This window comes from Prionailurus viverrinus, chromosome E3, assembly GCF_022837055.1.
Source record: "Prionailurus viverrinus isolate Anna chromosome E3, UM_Priviv_1.0, whole genome shotgun sequence".
NCBI lineage: Eukaryota > Metazoa > Chordata > Mammalia > Carnivora > Felidae > Prionailurus > Prionailurus viverrinus.
In genome coordinates, this window is record NC_062576.1 from 2,401,416 (window position 1) to 2,419,706 (window position 18,291).

Below are 18,291 nucleotides of genomic sequence, written 5' to 3' on the forward strand. Positions count from 1 at the left end.
GGTGGAAGGAAATGTCTCCAGCAGGCTGCCAGGAACGTGAGGCAGACAGGGAGGGCTGTGCTCATGGCCTGAGCTTCTCTTCCCCGCCCCCGTCTGTGTGAAGGACGCTGACCGTGCCAACCCCCCCCCCCCCCGCCCCCGCCCCCGTCCCTGTCCTCCTCATCTCTCCCGGAGGCTCAGGGAGGCAGGGGTCGGGGCAGGAGCAAGGTGGAGGCTTCTGGAACTGAGGCCAAGATGATGGCATTATCATGGCTGGGCCCTTGACGGGTGCTCCGTGCATGTTTCTGGAACAGACGTCATCATGCTCTCCAGGAGCTGCCCAGGCTGGCACAGGCCTGCTCCGGCCACGTGCTCACAGTCACCCAGAGACATGGCTCCGGTCACTCCCAAACTGAGGGTCAGTTCACCCCGGGTCACCGGCCAGGATGGTCTGGCTAGATCCCTCGGCCTGGATTTTGTTGCCTGCGGGCCCAGGAACCCTTTCCTCCCCAGATATCCCAGCTGCTCAGCAGCACGGACAGGGGGTCGTGGGTGAGTGGGCAGCCACACTGGGCTCGCCTCCCTGCCTGGCCTCACTTTCTGCTCTGTTAGGGCCCTGGGGATGCACCGAGATCAGTGAGGAGGGAATGTGCTGGAAATGTGTCCCAGTCTGAGGCCGCTCCCCGCCTGGCACACGTGGGATGCCCAGCCCTCTCCTGTCTTTGGGGGTGGCTAAGAGGGACTGGCTTTATCTGGTGGGCACTGAGGGGGACAGCCTTCACAGAGTTCCTCACCAGCCCCTGAATCGTCGTCAGCCCTCCCAGCTGCCAGGGATCCTTCACCTTCTGAAAGGCAAATTGGACCTGGCATCCCGCTGCCAGCAGCCCTTCCCTGCTCACACGGTTCCCAGGGTTCCCGGGGTGAGGGCCAAACTCCTCCGCAGAACGTGCAGTTCCCCCCTCCCTGCCCCCTGCCCCAGCCACAGCCCCTGCTTCCGCCCCAGCCTGCCGGCCCCAGCCACGCTGGACCACTTCTGGCTCCAGGGGGAGGGCCAAGGGTTCCCTAGGCAGGAAGACCCCCATTCCCTCCTCCGGAGGCGAGGGCCGCGTGTTCCTGCCCACCCCCCCCCCCCGACCCCGGCCACTGCCCGCTCTGCACTTTGTGCTCCTGGGCCTCTCGCCTGGACCCTCGCCAGCCTGGTAGGGAGGTCTGCCCGCCTGGGTCCTGGCACCCTGGCGGGTGGGTGTTTGTGGGTGAAGGAGTTTACTCCAGTCTGCGTGGCGCCCAGCCTAGCTGAGAGACTTGCAGACAGATCAAATAAACCTTGATCCTTGAAGGTCCACAGTGCCTTCCTCTCTCAGTGCCTGGCCCACAGCAGATGTGCAGCAAATACTAAAGCAGGCGGGACGAACTCAGTTCGTGAGAGCGCAGAGAAAGGAGGGGCTGACCCCAGGTAGCGTCTCAGCAGGGCCAGGTGGGCAGGCCTGGGGGACGGGACACTGCTGGCGGGAAACAGCTTGTGTAAGGCGGTCAGCTGGATGGGGGGAAGGGCATGCTCTGGGCAGGCTGTGCGCGTGTGTCTAGAGGGGAGGGCAGGGGTCAGGGCCGGAGGCGGGGGGGGGGGGGGGCGGTGTGCCAAGCTGGGGCATGGAGGGAATCCAAGTGAGTCTGTTGGGGAGACAAGGTGTGTGTTTACCCTGGTTTTTAACCGAGGATCACAGGGCAGCATGGGGAGGATGGGCCACGGTGCCTGATGGATTCATAGAGCCAGGATGGAGACGAGGAACAGGACGGATGAGTGCTGGCCCCCCCTGGATCTGTCTTTCTCTTCCCCCCTTAGCAACGGAACTTCCCGTTTTTATTGCGTCTATGACCACCGAGAATAGACTGACGTTTCCCAAGCTCCTTGGCAGCTGGGTAGGCTAGTGAACACCTTCTGACCAATGGAATACCAGTGGAAGTGTCCTCAAGTGAGGGGACACCCCCTTCCTCCTTCCTTCCTGTGGCTCGAGTTTGTGTTACGGCCGGAGCCCGAGCAGCCTTTTTGGGCCGTGAAGCCTTGTGTTTGGGAGAGTGAAGCAGTGAGGAGAGTGTGGGTCTTTGAAAGTCATGCAGCCGCCATATCTCACCTGCCCTGTTTCCCTGGGGACTTTGGAAACTTCGAAAGTGTTTGGGTTACTGATATTTTGGGTGTTCTCAGTCTCCAGCCAGATCTAAAGCCAGTGAATGGAAGGATGGAGGGAGGTCTCAGGTTCTGAGGACTCTCCTGAGACTTAGCGGGGACAGGGCAGTGAGAAGAGAGAGCCAAGGCCGCCTCCGAGGTCTTGTGGGAAGTGGCGGAATACTTCACTCTGCATGCGTTAGGCCCCTTCCGTGTCTGTTGCGAGGGTGTACAGGTGAGTGGCCTGCTCTGTGCAGGCGGCTCACGGTCCGGCGGGACAGACGCACGCCGGAAGGGCTCTGCTGGAGGAAGGGAAGCCCCTCGCCCAGGAGTTGCTAAGCGCTTCTTGTGTTCGTTCTGCACAGTTATTGAGCACCTCCTGTGCACCAGATGCCGTGTTAGGTCTTGGGAGCAGCAGTGAGCCTTGCGGACACAGTCTGGAACCAAGGGAGTCTGACAGGGGAGTCACACGGCCATCAGATGATCTCAGCGTTGAGTGACAGGGCAGTGGAACTGGCCGAGTGCCACACAGGGTGAATCCTGTGCCGTGAGGGTATCATGCCAGGGGCCAAAGGAGGCCCTGCAGGACCTTGTGACACCCCTCCCCACGGGGTAGACGTCTCAAGGGCTCTCTCGGAGCAAAGCCACTTCCCCAGCGAATCTCCCGCTTGTTCCTGGCTGCCCCTGACCTTGGCCGTGGCTGACGGCAGGTACCCCTGACCGAATCGAGTCTGGGCCCACAGGACAAGGGGGCAAGGCCACGCAGGTCCGGCTGAGATGGTGGCTTGAGCTGTCACGGGCAGGGACGGACATGGGGAGGAGTGGTGGTTCTGTTTACCTACTTGAGGCGCCGCCAGACCGTTCTCCAGAGCAGCGAAACCGCCTTACGTTCCCACCGACCGTGCACACGGGCTCCCGTCCCTCCACGTCCTCACCTGTCACCTGTGGCTTTGATTTCTTTTTGTAGTGGCCATCCCAGTGGGGGCGGGGTTGGTGAGCGTCATTTTGGGCAAGCTGAGGTGGATGTCTTGGGGACGTCCCCAAGGCTCCAAGGAGGGGGCGACTGGGTGGCCGGGGAGGTACGGGTGCCGTCATCCACGCGGCAGGAAAGATGAAGGCTGTGGTGTGTGCGGGCTTGTGGGAGCAGAGGACAGGGTTTCCCAGAGGTCTGCAGAGCAGGGATGTGGGGTTTCGGGGCAGCCGAGGAAGGGGAGGGGGTCAGCAGTGTCACCTGCTGTAGAAACACCCGTGGGGAGAAGACAGGGACTGAGGCTGGAGCAGAGAGCCTCCTCTCAGTACCCAACAGGGGGAGGGAAGGTCAGACACAGGAGAGAGAAGTCAAAATTCCACCAGCAGTAACCAAGTAAGGACAGGGGTGCAATCGTTGGCCACAAACTAAAGCGCGGAAGATTCTGGAAGCATACACGCAGAGCTTACCCCTACCCCAGGCCTCCGGAAGCAAAGAAGGAAGTCCACAGAATTCTGAGAGACTTTGTCAGGGCCTCTCCCGATTTGTAAAGAACTCACTACGGGGGTAAATGGGGAGGGGGCAGTGAGAGAAATATTCCAGAATGTTCCAGGGGGCCCTGAGACCTGTCCCCCCCCCCACCGCCACAGCTACAGGATGCACTTTCCTGGAGCCCTGAGTGCCCTGCTGGGGGACAGTCAGAAAACCTCCAAGTGGCTCTGGGCAGAGGAACGGCGTCAGATGCGGGATGAGCCTGAGAGCGGCCTCAGCCCTACGCTGCAGCTCGAGGACGCCCACCCGTGATATTTACCGAGTACCGACAGCGGCTATTTCTAGGGAGAAGGTCTGTGGACGATGTGTGGCTGCTGTACCGTTTCTGTCTTTTAAAACAACGTGTTTGATGTGAAGGGAGTGGCCAGAGAGCCGGGCGGGGAGGCAGAGGTGGGCAGGACCCGGGTGGGGCGGCGGGGGCGGACAGCTCCGGTGTAAGAGGAGGATTTCCCCCAGACACACCCTAGGGGAGAGAGGACTCTGCCCTCCACCTCAGCGCTCACAGAGTGTCCCGTCCCGCTGCGCTCTCGGTGACAACAGCCTGGTGTGTAAGCAGCTTGAACGCCAGCATCTGAGGCCGCCGGACCCGGCCAGTTAAAAGGCTCCCTCCTTTTATCTGATGTCACTCCTGCTTGGGCACCGCTGCAGGAGGAGAGCCTCCCACCGCGAACACGGGGAGGGGGGGGTCCCTGTGAACCGGCCTTCAGAAAATCACTTCGCACACACAGCCGTGGCCACGCCGTGCGGAGAGGGACCCCCGCGGCCGGGCGGAGGCCTGCACCCCTGGACACCGGCGCGTTCATGTGAGTCCTCGGCGCTCGGGAACAAAGACCGCATATCCCATTCGGATCTTGACACGGCCAAGGACTCTCAAACAGCTGGGGCACAAGTGAGGATGATGTGCGTTGGAGAAGTGCGTCAAGTGGCTCACACGGAGTGGTGTAGATGCCCGTGGGAGCTCGTGGAACCCACGAGCGGCATACGTGATCCTAATTACGTGTGTATGGTCCACTAACGAACCACTTACCGAGGAGCTGAGATTGGACGATCCCATCCACCCCTGTCAGAAGTCCCTATTTTCACATTGGTCACACGTTTTCCTTTTTGGGGTCTTCTGCGTGGAAACCACATAGCTTAGCACGGCTTGAGTTTACGGTGTGCGTGTACGTGTGCGTGAGCTTTTGTGTCTTTGGGTGTGTGTTCGTATGTGCAAGTATGTATTTCACATGAGCGTGCGTTTGTGCATTTGCCTGCGTTCGTATGAGAGCATGTTTGTGTGTGCGTGTGTGTGCATGCACGTGCATGTCTGTCCGCGTGTGTCTGCCCATGGGTGCACAGCACGTCTGGGGGGACGGCTGGCTGGGGGTTCTGCACAGTAGCCCCAGGCCTGGTGGCTGACTGTGGGGTGAGGACGATGAAGAGAGACGGGCCCAGGCCCAGGCTTCTGGCTCGGAAAACCGAGTGGCTTGTGACAATGCCCATGGAGACGGGATCGCTGGACGGGGGGCAGGTTAGGGGGCAAAGGTCACTGAAAGCCAGGCCAAGCTGAGCTTGAGGCCTCTGAGACACGTAGGTACAGACGTCCGTGTCGGTATTTGGGGAGTGTGGGCATTGGGGATGGAGCCCTGGGGATGCCCCCGTCTAACAGACAGACAACCAGGGGTGGTGCCCAGCCTGGTTACAGGCTGGGTGGGGGGGCAGGAGAAATACCGTGTGAGGGGAGAGACCAGACACGGGGGTAGGGCCATCGCGCCAGTGCTGCCAAGAGGGAGAGCCCTTGGCGCTGAACTGGGCCTAGACGGAGGGCGGGGACGAGGCCACCATCAGCAGGGGCGGCCGCGCCGGGGCCCCGACCCCAGCCACCCCCCTTCCGGGCTTTTATTCCTTCTGAGCCGCCGGCCGGGAAGGGGAGGGCTGAGGAAGCAAGCGGCCAGGCTGGGAGCCTGAATGGCAGCCCCGGGGGCCTTGGCACAGATTGCACCCTCTCCTTTGAATCCCAGGCTGTTCTGGGGCTTAATTAACGGTGAGCTCCGGGGCACCCCGCTCCCTATTCAGAAAGGACTCCATGGAAACTCCAGAGGCTCCTCAGGCAGGCTCTGGCTAATGGGGCCGCCCCTCTGCGCTGTCCGCAGCCCGGCTGGGTTCCCAGGATGCGAGTGGAAGGCGCTGGCCAAAGGCCATTGGCTGGTACCCGAGCCCGGAACGTGGAGCGGTTCCTCCTCCTCGTTCGTGCCCTCAGCCCAGTAGCAGGTGCTAAAAGGAACCGGGGATTCGGATTCTGACATTTTTTTCCATATTCCCTGGTGACTTTTGAAGAATCTCATCAAGAAAATCATCTTGGCAAGGGCCTGCGGGTAACTCTCAGTTAAGAGTCTGTAAGGAGGCCCACGTGCTCCTTGCGGGCCAGGCTGGGCACTACTTTCAAATTCCCGAGGGTCACAAACCAACCAGTGGCAGGAACAGGGAGCGGGACGTGTGCACGTGTGTATCTCTGTGCCTGCTCACAGATTCACATGTCTGTCTACCCCTGCTGGCCAGGGCCCGAGGCTGGGCCGTACTCCGTTCCCTTGCCAGCTCCAGCTAAGGAACTCCCCGGGAGGGTGTCCCCCGGAGGCTGCTCTCTGCGGGTGGACCCCAGCCTCTCCGAGGACACGCAGGGACAGGCGTGTGGCCGGGGAAGGTGTCTGATGTGCTCTGCTCTCTGCCGTCACAGACTCCTTAAGGCCCAAGCGGCTCCTGAACAAAGCGTGAAGCCTTCCAGACAGGCCGTTTGCCCAGACACGTGGTGATGGGGCGCGAGGTGGGCTCAGGCAAGGCCAGAACCGGCCAACGAGCCCCTGGAGGGGCTCCGGGCAGATTCCAGCAGGATCTAAGGGCCTGGCAAGCAGCCGCACGCAAGCAAAATCTTGGGGAAGATTTATTCCCCAGACATAAGCTGTCTTCTGCTGCCGGATTCGTGGATTCCTGTCAAAGATTGTTTCCCTGCTCCTAAAGCAAAAGCCGAGTAGAATTTGGGGAAGCACCCCCAGATGAGAACACATTTTCAGTTCTTTTTTAATTTTTAATTTTTTTTTTATTTTTGAGAGCGAGCGTGAGCACAGGAGCAGGGGAAGAGCAGCTAGAGAATCTCAAGCAGGCTCCTCGATCCCAGTGGGACCGTGACCTGCACCAAAATCCAGAGTCGGACGCTCAAGCGACTGAGCCACCCAGGCGCCCCTCACGTCTTCGTTTCTTGACGCTCGAGTCCTCTCGGGCCAGCAAGGAGAAGGGAGGAGGGGAGGCGGGAGAGGAGGGAGCCGCGGGCGGGCGGCAGGGCCTCTTCCCTCCGGCTGGCCCTCTGCACCCCAGCCGGTGCGAAGCAGAGGCCCAGCGGCCCCGGAAAGTGAGGTTTCTGAAGCACACAGCCTGGGCTACAGCGTCGCACCCCTGGGGGCAATTCAAAGTGACAGGATTTACTCGGCAAACAAGACAAATACCCTGCGAGACAGCTGTTCTTTGCAGCACAGGGTGAAAACCTCATCCCTTCCGAAGACTCCTGTATAAACGACGCATAAAGTTGCAACTGATCTAAATACATGTGCCGAAGGCCAGTGGGTCCACCGCTTCCTCCCCTGAGCCACCTGCTGGTTTCACGTTTTAACTCCCAGGTGGGACTTCTCGTTTTTAAGGACGCTTAGCCGGCAGGGAAGTGGGGCTAGCGGGCCCTTGGGAACGTGGCAAGGTGGGACCCTGGAGGGGCAGCCCGCCAGACCCCCGGTCCTCAGAGAATCTCTGAGCCACGTGACAGCAGGTGCTCCTGCCGGAGCCACAGCAGGGCTGTCATTTAAGCTCAGGTGGACTCGGAGTTTAAATTGTGTTCGGATCTCGAAGGGTGGCGGGCTTTCTGCAGAGGGTATTTATTTCTCGAAATCAGAGAGAAAGGCGTGCTGTGCTCACCCTGGCAGACGAGCTAGGCTGGTCTCCCTTTTCCTAAAGCTGTGGGTATTTTTGCCAGGATGGAGGTTTCTGGTCTGTCTGAGGGGCCAAGAGCACTTGTCAGGACGACAGTGGACGTTCATGGGACAGGGCACAGCCAGCACGTGCCGTCGGGGCCATGGGTCTGTCTCTCAGAGTCCCTTCCTCACACATAGAGGAGCGAGCAAACAAAACACCCTAAAAACCCCATCGAGGGGCGCCCGGGTGTCTCAGACAGTGAAGCTCCCAACTCTTGGTTTCGGCTCAGGTCGTGATCTCCCGGTTCGTGGGATCGAGCCCCGCATCAGGCTCTGTGCTGATGGTGTGGAAGCTGCTTGGGATTCTCTCTCCCCCCTCCTCTCTGCTCCTCCCCCACATGTGCCCTCTCTGTCTCTCTCAAAATAAACAAACTTAACAAAAGCCATTGAGCTGCCCAGTCAGCGACCTCCCCACCGGGAGGCCTGCGGGGCTCCTGGTCTTGGCGGTCTCCCTCTCCGGGCCCTCGCCTGTCCACCCTGGCGGGGACCTCTCGGCCCGCACTCCTCCTGGGTCCCTGGGCACGGAGACCCGCAGCTGAGCTCCCTGGAAGCCGCCTGCCACTCGGCTGGCCCCTCGGCACAGCCCTCACGCGTCTACTTGCGCGTGTCTGGGCAGCCGCCCGGTCCCGCCCTGTGCTGTTCCCACTAGCACTGCCCTCCCTGCCCTCTTTCTCCCTGGAGCATGCCTGCCGGGTGGGTGCGAACTGAGGGCCGCCGGGGGCCGTGACACTGCCCGGACTCCTCTGTCGTCATCACCCGGCACCTTCAGGAATGCCACAGGACAGCCTGTCCCCGGCTCCCGGGCTGGGGTCTCTCCGGCATCCCGGGCGGCAGGAGCAGCATCTCCGTGGCCAGGCCGGGTCAGCCCCCGTGCGTCCCGGTGGGAGACGGCGCCGCTTCGGGAGGGAGGGGCCGGGGGGGGGGTGGCGGCAGCCTGGAAGCCTCGCCTCCCCGTGGTCACGAGGCCCGGCTGTGGCAGCACCGGGTCAGCTGGGTCAGGGCCGGGAGACGCGGCTTCCGCTTCTGCACTGTGAGGGTGGCCGGGGTGGGGGCAGGGCACGTTTCTCTGTCAGCCCCCAGCCGGTGTGCGGGTGCTGTGGTGACAACCAGGGCATGGCGAGCCGCACATGCCCCGGACTCCCCACGGGAGGGTTCGGACCTGTGCCTTTGGAGTGCTTGATGCCTGAGGTCGCAGTGCCTGTCTCCTTTCTGTTGGATCCCTTTCCCCTCCCCTGCCTCCCTGGAGTGGGCCCCGAGGCCCCATGTGGGCAGTGGCCCCCAGCTGAGCAGGCACAGGGAGTCGGCGCTCCAGGCCCTTCTGGCTCTGCAGGCCAGGAAACCCAGCCCCACGGCCAGGCCCCACAAGCAGGCCGCTGCCTGGGGTTTTCCTCGGCGCCTACAGGGCCACAGGGCCACAGGGCAGGCCATCTGCCAGAGGGCGTGCACACTGGACTCTGGCTGAACTCACGGTGGCCTAGAGGTGCATCAGTGACCGAGGCGGCTTGGAGAATGTTTGCTTTTAATAGATCAACAATGCTGCCCCGAAGGCACACAGGCAGACGCGTGTACGTATTTACAGTTCTTGGGGTCGTCTCCTTGGAAAACACAAGCACACAGACCGATCTTGCCTTTGTGGCCCTGCCCGCTGGCCAGGCCCCTCCGGTCACGGCGCACAGGCCAGCCCGGACGCCACGCGGGGCCTTGTTCTCCGGGGCCCGAATGACGAGTGGGTGGAAATGCCCGTTGTTTGAGTGACGGGTGGGAGGAGCCTCGCCCCAGGAGCGGGCAGGCCCCCAGCGCTCGCCCAGCCCCTGCAGACCCTTAGCTCCGAGCCCGGGACCCAGGGGAGGGTGGTCGGGTCACTGGGGAACAGACCCCAGGCGTGAAACAAGCCAGGGGCGGCAACAGATTCGGTCCAGTTACCAGTCGGTCCAGTGGGAGAGACGAGAAACAAGAAAATGGACTTCGCAGCCCACAGACCAAACCAGCAAAAGACTAAATCGGCCTAGCTCTCTGGCTGGGCTTTTTTTTCTCAAGCTGTTGTGTGGACGGAGCCTGACCGGGTGGTCCCGGCGGCTCGGGGTGGACGACCACGGACGGGCTCTAGCTGGTTGTGGCGCCAGAAGCTTCCTGGCCACGGTGAGGAGGGCCAAGCGTTTCCCCAAAGAAGAACACATCCTACTCCCCAAGGTTCGACCTCAGAAGGGCTCCAGCCGGCACACTCAGTCCAGGCAAGAGTGAGCTTCCTCACGCCAGCTGTGTGGCCTGTGGACCTGTGGAGAGTTGGACGCCCGGCCTGGGGACACGGGGCTCTTCAGACGCCCTTGACGTCCCCCCCCCCCCCCCCGACCGCGAGCCTGAGGCTCTTCTCCTTCCCATCAACAAAGGCTGACCTTGCAGACAAAGGGGGGGCTCTATGTTTGTGTGGCACAGGCTGGGCGGGAGCCGGGGCCCGCATGCAGCAAGGGCCCGGGGCACCCCCGTCACCTGCGGCCCGCGGGTGAGCCCAGCACCCCTGCCCTGCCCGGGGCCTGGGGACAGCTGTGCCGCTGCATTTCTCAAAGGCAAACCTGATGGTACTTCGTGGTTAGGGTTTGGTGCCTTTTAAGGCTTGGCCTACCCAGCGACAGGGTCTCGCCAGACTCCTTCCTGGGCACGGCACCTCTTGGGCACGGGGCCCTGGCGGTGGGGACGATGGTGGGGGAAGGTCTGCGTGGAGAGGGGCAGGAGGAGGAGCCTGAGGAACATGAGCCCCTCTTGGGGCCCCGATGTCCTCGTGTCTCATGAGACTTGGAGACGCCGTATCCTGCCACAGGGGTCTGTCACATGTGTCTCTTCCAGAAAGTACTTCGCCTACTTGCCGGGTGAAGATCAGAGCACGCGGTGCCAGAGAAGGCGGTGGCGGGAGAGGAACGGGGTGCCGTCAGCGTGGCTCCAGACGAGGCGGGTGTTCCCAGCTCACGGCCGGAGGCCAGGAAACGGCTGCCGAGACCGCGTCTTTGCAGGGCCCCCGGCTGGCCCGTCCCGGGCAGAAGCGTCTGTCCGTCTGACACCGAAAACTGCGCCGCCGGCCCTTCCCGGAGACGAGATCATTCAGGATTCCCTGAACAAGCAACCAAACAGGCGACCAGACCAACGGAAGAGGAGCACCGACCAGGCTGCTGAGGTGTGTGTGGAGCACGGAGCTCTTTGCTAACAAGGTAAAATACTCTCCAGTCGTAACTGTAGTTCCCACGTCCTCTAGGACACGCTTCGTCCTCCAAACCCCGAGCTTCCCTGCAGGGCCGTCGCCACGTGAGGGGCAGGCCCGGGGCCTAGGGTGGGGAGGCGGCCTTCCTCGGGGCCACAGCCGGGGCTACCACGATCTCGTCGGAGTCGTCAGAGCTGCCGTCGTCTGCGGGTCCCGGTCCTGAGGGAGAGGACGGCCCTGCAACGAACCGGAGCGGGTTGTCACCGCAGCTGCTCGGGGCCGGGGCGTGCCCGGGACACTTGGCACAGCGCCTGCTCCCTGCCGGGCAGCAACGACCTTCGGTGTCAGCGTCACCGGCCACAAACCACCTCAGCCTCCGAGCTCAGCTCTGGACACCCAGGCCGTTGCCAAAAGGCAAACACCCGCAAAAGGTGAGGCTGGCCGACAGCGAGCAAGCTGGAGCGCGACTGGGGGTCTCTGAGGGCCGCCCCCACCGCGGCGCCTCGAGCCCGTGGCCTGGGCGGGAGCTGCGACCCAGCGCTGGCCAGGCTGGCGGCCAGCTGCGTGTGTAAGAGCCCGCTTCCTGGTGGCACGCCCACCTGGGGAGACGGGCACGCGGCGCCCGGTGGCCCCTCCCCCACACTCTTCACGCACAGCAGCCTTCCAGAATCCTGTCTCTGCTGGAAGGGGGCGCCAGCTGCACACAGCCTGCGCCCGAGGGGCCTGAGGAGCGGCCTGACACGGGCGAGGGATGGGAGGGAGGCCCGCACTCTGCCCGGTGAGGGGCAAGGGGACAGCCGGTCACCGGTCGCCGGTCGGGGGGAAAGCGGGAAAGAAGCCAGGCTCGGCCACACCGAGGCGCGTGACTGCACAGCTGGCCTCTGGCGCTTTCCAGAGAATATCTGAGAGGAGAGCCTCAGGATGCTCAAACATCCGTTTCCAAGGTTATCTTCAAAAACACGGTCACGATCGGACCAAACGGGGCCGCGTGGCCCTGCCGGGAACTGAGGGCGGCGTGTGCGGTAACGCCCCTCGGCGGGAGACGACACCGTCCGCAGGAGGAGGGGCCTCGGGGGGCCGGGAGTCCTCGATGGCCCGCCCGGCTCCGTGTCTTCTGGGGCATCCCGGTACTGCTGCCCTTGGCTCTTGACACGCGGGGCCTGTGGGGCACCAGAGTTCGACGTCCGCGAGCCCCGACAGCCCGGGCTGAGCGACCGCAAGGGACGCAGCCCGCTCTCCCATGTGGTGACTTCCCGGGCGGACACGGTGGCAAGCCCTTGGCTCCTCAGGACATTCTCCGAGACCCAGCCCCCCGAAGGCCGCGTCGCCCCCGCTCACCGCAGCGGGGCTGCAGGGCTGCTGGATTCCCCGGAGCCTCGTCCTCGGCCGCCGGCCCCTCCGCGGTCTCCCCGCCGCTCGCCTCACTGTCCTCTTGACCTGAAACGACACGCAGACCAGAAGTGCCGGCCCTGCACGCGGCCGGCGTGGGACACGGGCAGGACTCGTCCCCTCCCCCCGTCTTTCCACCCCAGCACCCGGGTTTTGGCTTCCTTTGCCGAGGTTTCCTGACACGAAGCCCCGCTCCCCGCCTGTCCTCAGACTCCATCTTTGTGACCTACGAGCTCGGGACAGAAAAGTCGCTGGAAACGTTCCCACGTGAGCGCCACGTGGTGACCGCCTACCGCCCTCACTAACAGGACCTCAAGACTGCGTTTCTTGGTCCAGTGACCGTCCCAAACCTCCCAGCACCGCCTTCTTGCTCATCGGCAGCATCACAGTACGAGTGCGAGCAAGTCCCAGCAGAGGAAGGGGGAGGGGAGGCCGGAATCGCGGGGCCTGAAAGCAACGTCCAGGCTCTCGCCGGGCGTCCGCCTCACACGCGAGGAGACGGGCCCTGCCCGGGACCCCACGTCCGCCGCCGGGCAGAGCTGACCGGGCCTCACTGCTGGGGTGCGGCGCCCCTGTCAGTCCCAGGGATCTCTGCACTGTCTGGGGGCCTTGATGAGGCCGAAAAGCAGATACACGCAAAGCTTTACTTAAAACCAACAAACAGGAAAAGCATTGGTCCAAAGGAGGGAAACCGCCAGCTCCGGTGAGAGCCAAGGATAAAAACCAAAGACACACGAGCCACGAAGCTCCAACTCTGTGGCCCGCAGGTGCCCGGAAGCCGCCGTCACTGACCCCGGGGCCGCCTCCAGAGGTCCAGGATCTCCCCGATGCAGCCTCCCTGCTGGTAGGCGGTCACAGTGGACAAGCCCCCACCCGTGCCCACACACCCCACGCTTCCGGGCAGTGGCAGCTCTTTGCTGGAAGCTCAGAGGGCCGGGGAAATCGAAACTGAAGTGACGTTACCAGGAGAAGGGGCCGGGCAGGGTGGCGAGGAGAGCTGGCTGTGTGTGGCCGGAGCGGGCTGCCTCCTTCTGGGGGCTGCGGCGACGGCTCTCTGACCGGCGGCGCTGCAAGAGAGAGGCCAGCCGCTTGGACTTCACAGAACGCCCCCGTGGGCTGAGGCCCACGGCGGGGCTCACGGATGCGCGGGAGGCCGGCAGGGCTGGTGCACGGCCGGGGTCAGGGCCAGACGCCTTCCTTTCCCACCGTCTCCCGTGCCTTTCCGTCCCAGCGGACGCGGTCACCGGCCGTGACGGCCGCGCCGGGATGGATCCTGACCTGCGTGGAGCCCCTGGCCGTCCCCGTTCACGGGGAACCAGAACCATGGGATTCGGGCTCCACCTGGCTCTCCTGTGGCAGAGAGGAACCAAAACCGACACCTGGGAGAAAGGGCAGAGTGAGGAGGGGCAGGGAGCCTGAGCCCTGCAGCAGAACAGCCCCAGCCCCTTCGCCCCACAACAGCTAGGAGGGGCTGTGACTTTCTGCAGCCGGTGCCCCCGCGGGTCTGGCGCCACAGTGCCACCGAGAAGGAGAGAAGGAGCGCTGCCCTGGGGGGGTTCTGACGACGCCCGCGCCTTCCTGAATGCCGGGGTCACGTCACATTTTCTTCTGACGAGGACGGTGCGTTAGGACGAGCCGACCAGCCTACAAAGTGGCGGGTACCGGAACCCCACGGTGTCTGGCCCCTTCTTCTGGTTTACCCCAGCCCGGGGGGGCCGTTCCGGGAAGGCCAGAACTCACGGGTTACCCCCACTGCACAGGCAGGAGGAACTCCTCACGGGGTGTTTCTGTTCGGGTGACAAACCAAGGTCCCAGCTCCTACACCCTGTGCCCGGGCACCACGGGCCGGCCACCTGGACGGGCAGCTCCCCGCACCGCGTCTGCGGCCGGCGTTTCCCAGGGATACAGAACAGAGTTGGGCCCGCCGGTCGGACTCACCTGCGCCTGACCCGTGCCAGGTGCGCCCGGAGGACGGACTGGATGGCGGTGATGGCCTCCTCCTGTCCCGGGCTGCCCTGGGCCTGGACGGTGGGGCTGGGAACACGCGGTGACGGAGGGTCCTGCGGCAAAATGACAGTGAGCGTGGCAAGGGGCCCCGCCTGGCCCTCAGAGAGCCAGATGCGAGCACGGCCCCGTTCCGGGTGGCTCGTCTGGGTACTGTGTGCTTAGCACTTCCTGATTCTCAGACTCTGGAGATTCTTAAAACGGATGTCTTGTTTTCACAGAGTAAGAAAACGCTCATCTTTACCGCGTTAAGATTATACCTTAATCGTGAGATGGACGCGTACCTAGTACGTAGGCACCAGACATTACATCCACCTGGAGCCTGCCTGGCCCAATGCGCCCCGTGATGGACGTAAGGTGCAAGGTAGGACACCGCGACCAGAAGATGCCGTGCTGCCTCGGTGGGTGAGGCACCAGATGCGGAGACGGGGAGAGGGCGGCTAGCGGGCCGCTGTGTCCGGCCCCGGGGGTTACCTGTCTGGGCGGGCTGGGGGGTTCTGAAGCACACGCCTGGCTTGACAACAGCTTCGCCCGCGCTAGATGTCCCCTGAACGCTGCCTGAAGCACCACAGCCGCCTGGCAGGGGACGGGGAGAGAGGGAAGTAGACGTTAATTCCCCTGCAAGGTGGCAGCTGCGGAGGAAGGGGGATCCAGAGGGAAAAGCCCTAGCAGCAGAGAAGTGACTTCTCTCACTATTGCGTAACCACGGCCTCTCCGTCACTCACCTAGCGTCTCCCCCAGGGAGAAACAGACCCATCGTCTGGGCAGAGAGAGGCACAGTCGCCCGATCCCGCGGGAAAGCACATCATTTGTTAGATGCTAATAAACTTAGCTGCCAGTGTGTGTCCATATTTTACAGTAGTTAGGTTTCCATGCCGGGTAGTCTATACCACATGCTTTCCATACACATGTTCCAAAAGCGGGCAGGGCAGGGGCGCCTGGGTGGCTCTGTCGGTTGAGCGTCCGGCTTCAGCTCACCTCCTGAGACGGTGTGTGAGCTTGAGCCCCACGTCGGGCTCACTGCTGTCAGCACAGAGCCTGCTTGGGATCCTCTGTCCCCTTCTCTCTACCCCTCCCCCACCCGTGTTTTCGTTCTCTCTCAAAAACAAGCAAGCATGAAGAAAACACAAAATCAAGCAGGGTAGAGCACGATCTCATACTGCTGCAAAGGAATTGTTTATCCTTTGAACTTAAATAATTTCTTCAGACGCACATGTGGACACTCTGCTGAGTTCTGCAGTCAGGGTCGTGGGTCTCAGGGGCAACAGCCACCAGCCCTGGGTGAAAACGTCACAGCGTGACAAAGGATTTCGGCTTTCATGGCATTTTAGGGGAACAACACGCTTAGTACGTTGAGTCCTGACACATCGTGTGTTTAGATACCTAGAGGCTTCCAGAATCAGTCACACACACAAAAAACCCAAACACCTTTGCTTTGTCCCTATGGAGGGCAAGGTAAAGCAGACGTCCTGAACTTGGGGTTAAGAAACAGGCCCCACAAAGGGCACCTGGGGGGGTTCAGTGGGTTAAGCGTCCGACTTCGACTCAGGTCATGATCTCGAGGTTTGTGAGTTTGAGCCCCGCAACGGGCTCTGTGCTGCCAGCTGGGAGCCTGGAGCCTGCTTCGGATTGTGTCTCTCTCTCTCTCTGCCCCTCCCCCACTGGCAATGACACTCTCTCTCTCAAAAGTAAACAAACATTAAAGAAAAAAAAACAGGCCCAACAAAGTGCGGTAAGGGGACCTGCATTAAGGCAAAATCAAACAGGCAAACGCACATGTAGACCGACCCAGGGGGCTCGCTACACGCGGACAGCAGGGACCTAGGGCTCCTTACCGGCGACACGGGCTGAGGGTGGTGGCTGCTGACTTACACCAACCACAGCTCGGCCGCACCGCACCTGCCTGGAGAGGCGAGGACGCTCGGGCCCGGGGCGGCACCGAAGACCGCAGCGGAGCACGACAGCACGGGCCGGCCGGCTGGTAGACGCGCTCCAGGGTCCCTGGAGGAGTCCCAAGCTCACCCATTCACCCACTCTTGCACAGATTTGCCGAATGCCTACCATATGGCAGGCCGCGTCCTGGGAACTATGGACATAGTGGCCCAAAGGCAGAGTCAGTCTTTGCCTCCGCGGAACCTCCACTGCAATGTGAGACAAGCAGTGTGCAAAGAAGTAAGCTATCAAAATATCAAACAGGGATAAAAGCCACAAGGAGAACTAAAGCAGGACACGAGGCCGGAGTGATGCTGGCACGGGGTATTCAGAGAGGGTGTCATTGAGGAGGTAATGTTTCGGTACGGACCTGTGTAAAGCAAGGGGGCAAAACGTGCAAGTATCTGGAGGAAGAGCCTTCTAGGCAGAGGGGCAGCAAGCGCAAAGGCCCCGTGGCAGGAATATGCTGGTGTTTTCGAGGAGTGTTAAAGAAGCCTCCAGACTGGCTAGAGAAGAATGAGCAGGGCTGGAGGGGTCGCCAGGGCATGTGGCACGGAGGGTGTTCAGGCAACAGCTTTGGAATTTGCTCCAAGTTGAGAGCAGGTCTTATGCGGCGGTGGGTGTTATTTAACACGTAAGACATGTCACCCCGGAGGCTGCGTGGGGAACAGGCTGGCGGGGAAGGCGACAGCAGCAGCAAGGGGCCGTGCGGGTCTCAGACTCTGTCAGTCCTGGCACCTCCCAGCCCGCGTCCAGCCGCTCACACACACCTGCTCTCCCCCAGGGCAGGCTGTGCTCCTTCGCACACCTGTCTTCTGCCTGGAGCCCTTCCTCTCAGCCTGGGAGCCCCCACGTTCCCCAGACCCCACGGCACACCTGGACACGAGCCCTAAACCACACCTGCCACCTTGACCTGCGACGACCCATCTGCTGTTCGAGTCAACATCTCTTTTGAGTCCCGAGGGCCTGCCGGGCTGCCTGACTCCGAACTGATGACCGAGAAAAGTGTGTTGGAAGAAGGAATGATTGAATGAATGAATGAATGAATGAATTTGAAGGTGTGAAGCTACCCAAATATTCATTTGATGTTGATATCACTTGGGGCTTGTCTGATTTCACGAAACCAAGTGCCCGTGGTGCTTCCTGAGACATCCCACTGGGACTTTGCTCCGGTGCAGAAATACGTATTTTGAAACGGATGAAATAAACTTTGCTTACCTCGTCCAGGACGGCCTTTTTTTTCTGGAATAAAGAGATAAATCATGAATTAACACAAGGATGAATTTTTTACAGTAGTAGTCATTTCCTGATCCTGCCCCTGCCCCAGCCCCAGTCGCCATGGGTGGAAAGGCAGAGTCGGGGTACCAGGGCACTCCCCTCAGAGAGCCCCCTCCTTGCCACCCACACCCCAGGGGGCTCCGTGCGTCCCTGTCCCTCCTCCGCCTGGCTGACAGTGCTGAGGGGCCGGCAGCCATAACAAGACGGCCGGCTTTCTCAGGGCGGGTCACGGTTAAAGACGAGACACCTTGGTGTCGCCTGCGACTCTTGGCCAGCCCGTGGCAGCGAGCTCCGCGAGACAGTGTCTCATGAGCATCAACACGTGTGCGTGTCTTCGGCTCCGGGCGGGGAAGCTCCTCCCCACGGCTGGAGCTGTCTTGACACGGGTGCCCTCTCTGGGTGCTCACACGGGCTGGGCGCTGCCTGCTGGAGAAATTACAAAGGGGACCCCGTCCACGGGTCTGGGTCACTGGCCCCCAAATCTGATCTGTCGTGAGAAGCATCCAGGGACTTGAGAAAAATCAGCTACACCCAGGACAGGCTGATCCAGAGTCAGCACAGATGAGACCCAAGAATACGTGTTTTTATAGCCCAGGTCCTTCCAGGGTGGGGACCCCAGGATGATACATGTGCCTGTGGTGGACCATGGCCATCGTCGATAAAACGTACATTAACCAGCTCATTTTCAGTGTTAATCAGAGTGCACAGCCCACAGCTGTTACAGAAAAGGATTTATCCCTTGACAGATGAAGGGAGTATGAGGACCAGCAGAGTGGAGAGGGACGGAGGGAGGGAGGGAGAGAGAGAGAGAGAGAGAGAGAGAGAAAGGGGGGAGGGAACGAGGAAG

At 61.9% G+C, this 18,291-nt stretch overlaps 1 protein-coding gene across 5 annotated transcripts in view; it reads right to left on the minus strand.

Moving 5' to 3' along the window:
- Positions 1 to 9,156: 9,156 nt before the first annotated feature.
- Positions 9,157 to 18,291, minus strand: part of IQCE (IQ motif containing E) — a 42,910-nt gene continuing 33,775 nt past the window's right edge. For all 5 annotated transcript variants that reach the window (XM_047837860.1, XM_047837858.1, XM_047837859.1 and 2 more), the window contains 6 exons: positions 17,385 to 17,408; positions 14,709 to 14,810; positions 14,169 to 14,290; positions 13,194 to 13,297; positions 12,180 to 12,278; positions 9,157 to 11,078 (listed from right to left, as the gene is read on the minus strand). In XM_047837860.1, coding sequence (XP_047693816.1) covers positions 10,966 to 11,078; positions 12,180 to 12,278; positions 13,194 to 13,297; positions 14,169 to 14,290; positions 14,709 to 14,810; positions 17,385 to 17,408 — 564 coding nt within the window. In that variant the 3' untranslated portion in view covers positions 9,157 to 10,965. The remainder of the gene's footprint in view (positions 11,079 to 12,179; positions 12,279 to 13,193; positions 13,298 to 14,168; positions 14,291 to 14,708; positions 14,811 to 17,384; positions 17,409 to 18,291) is intronic.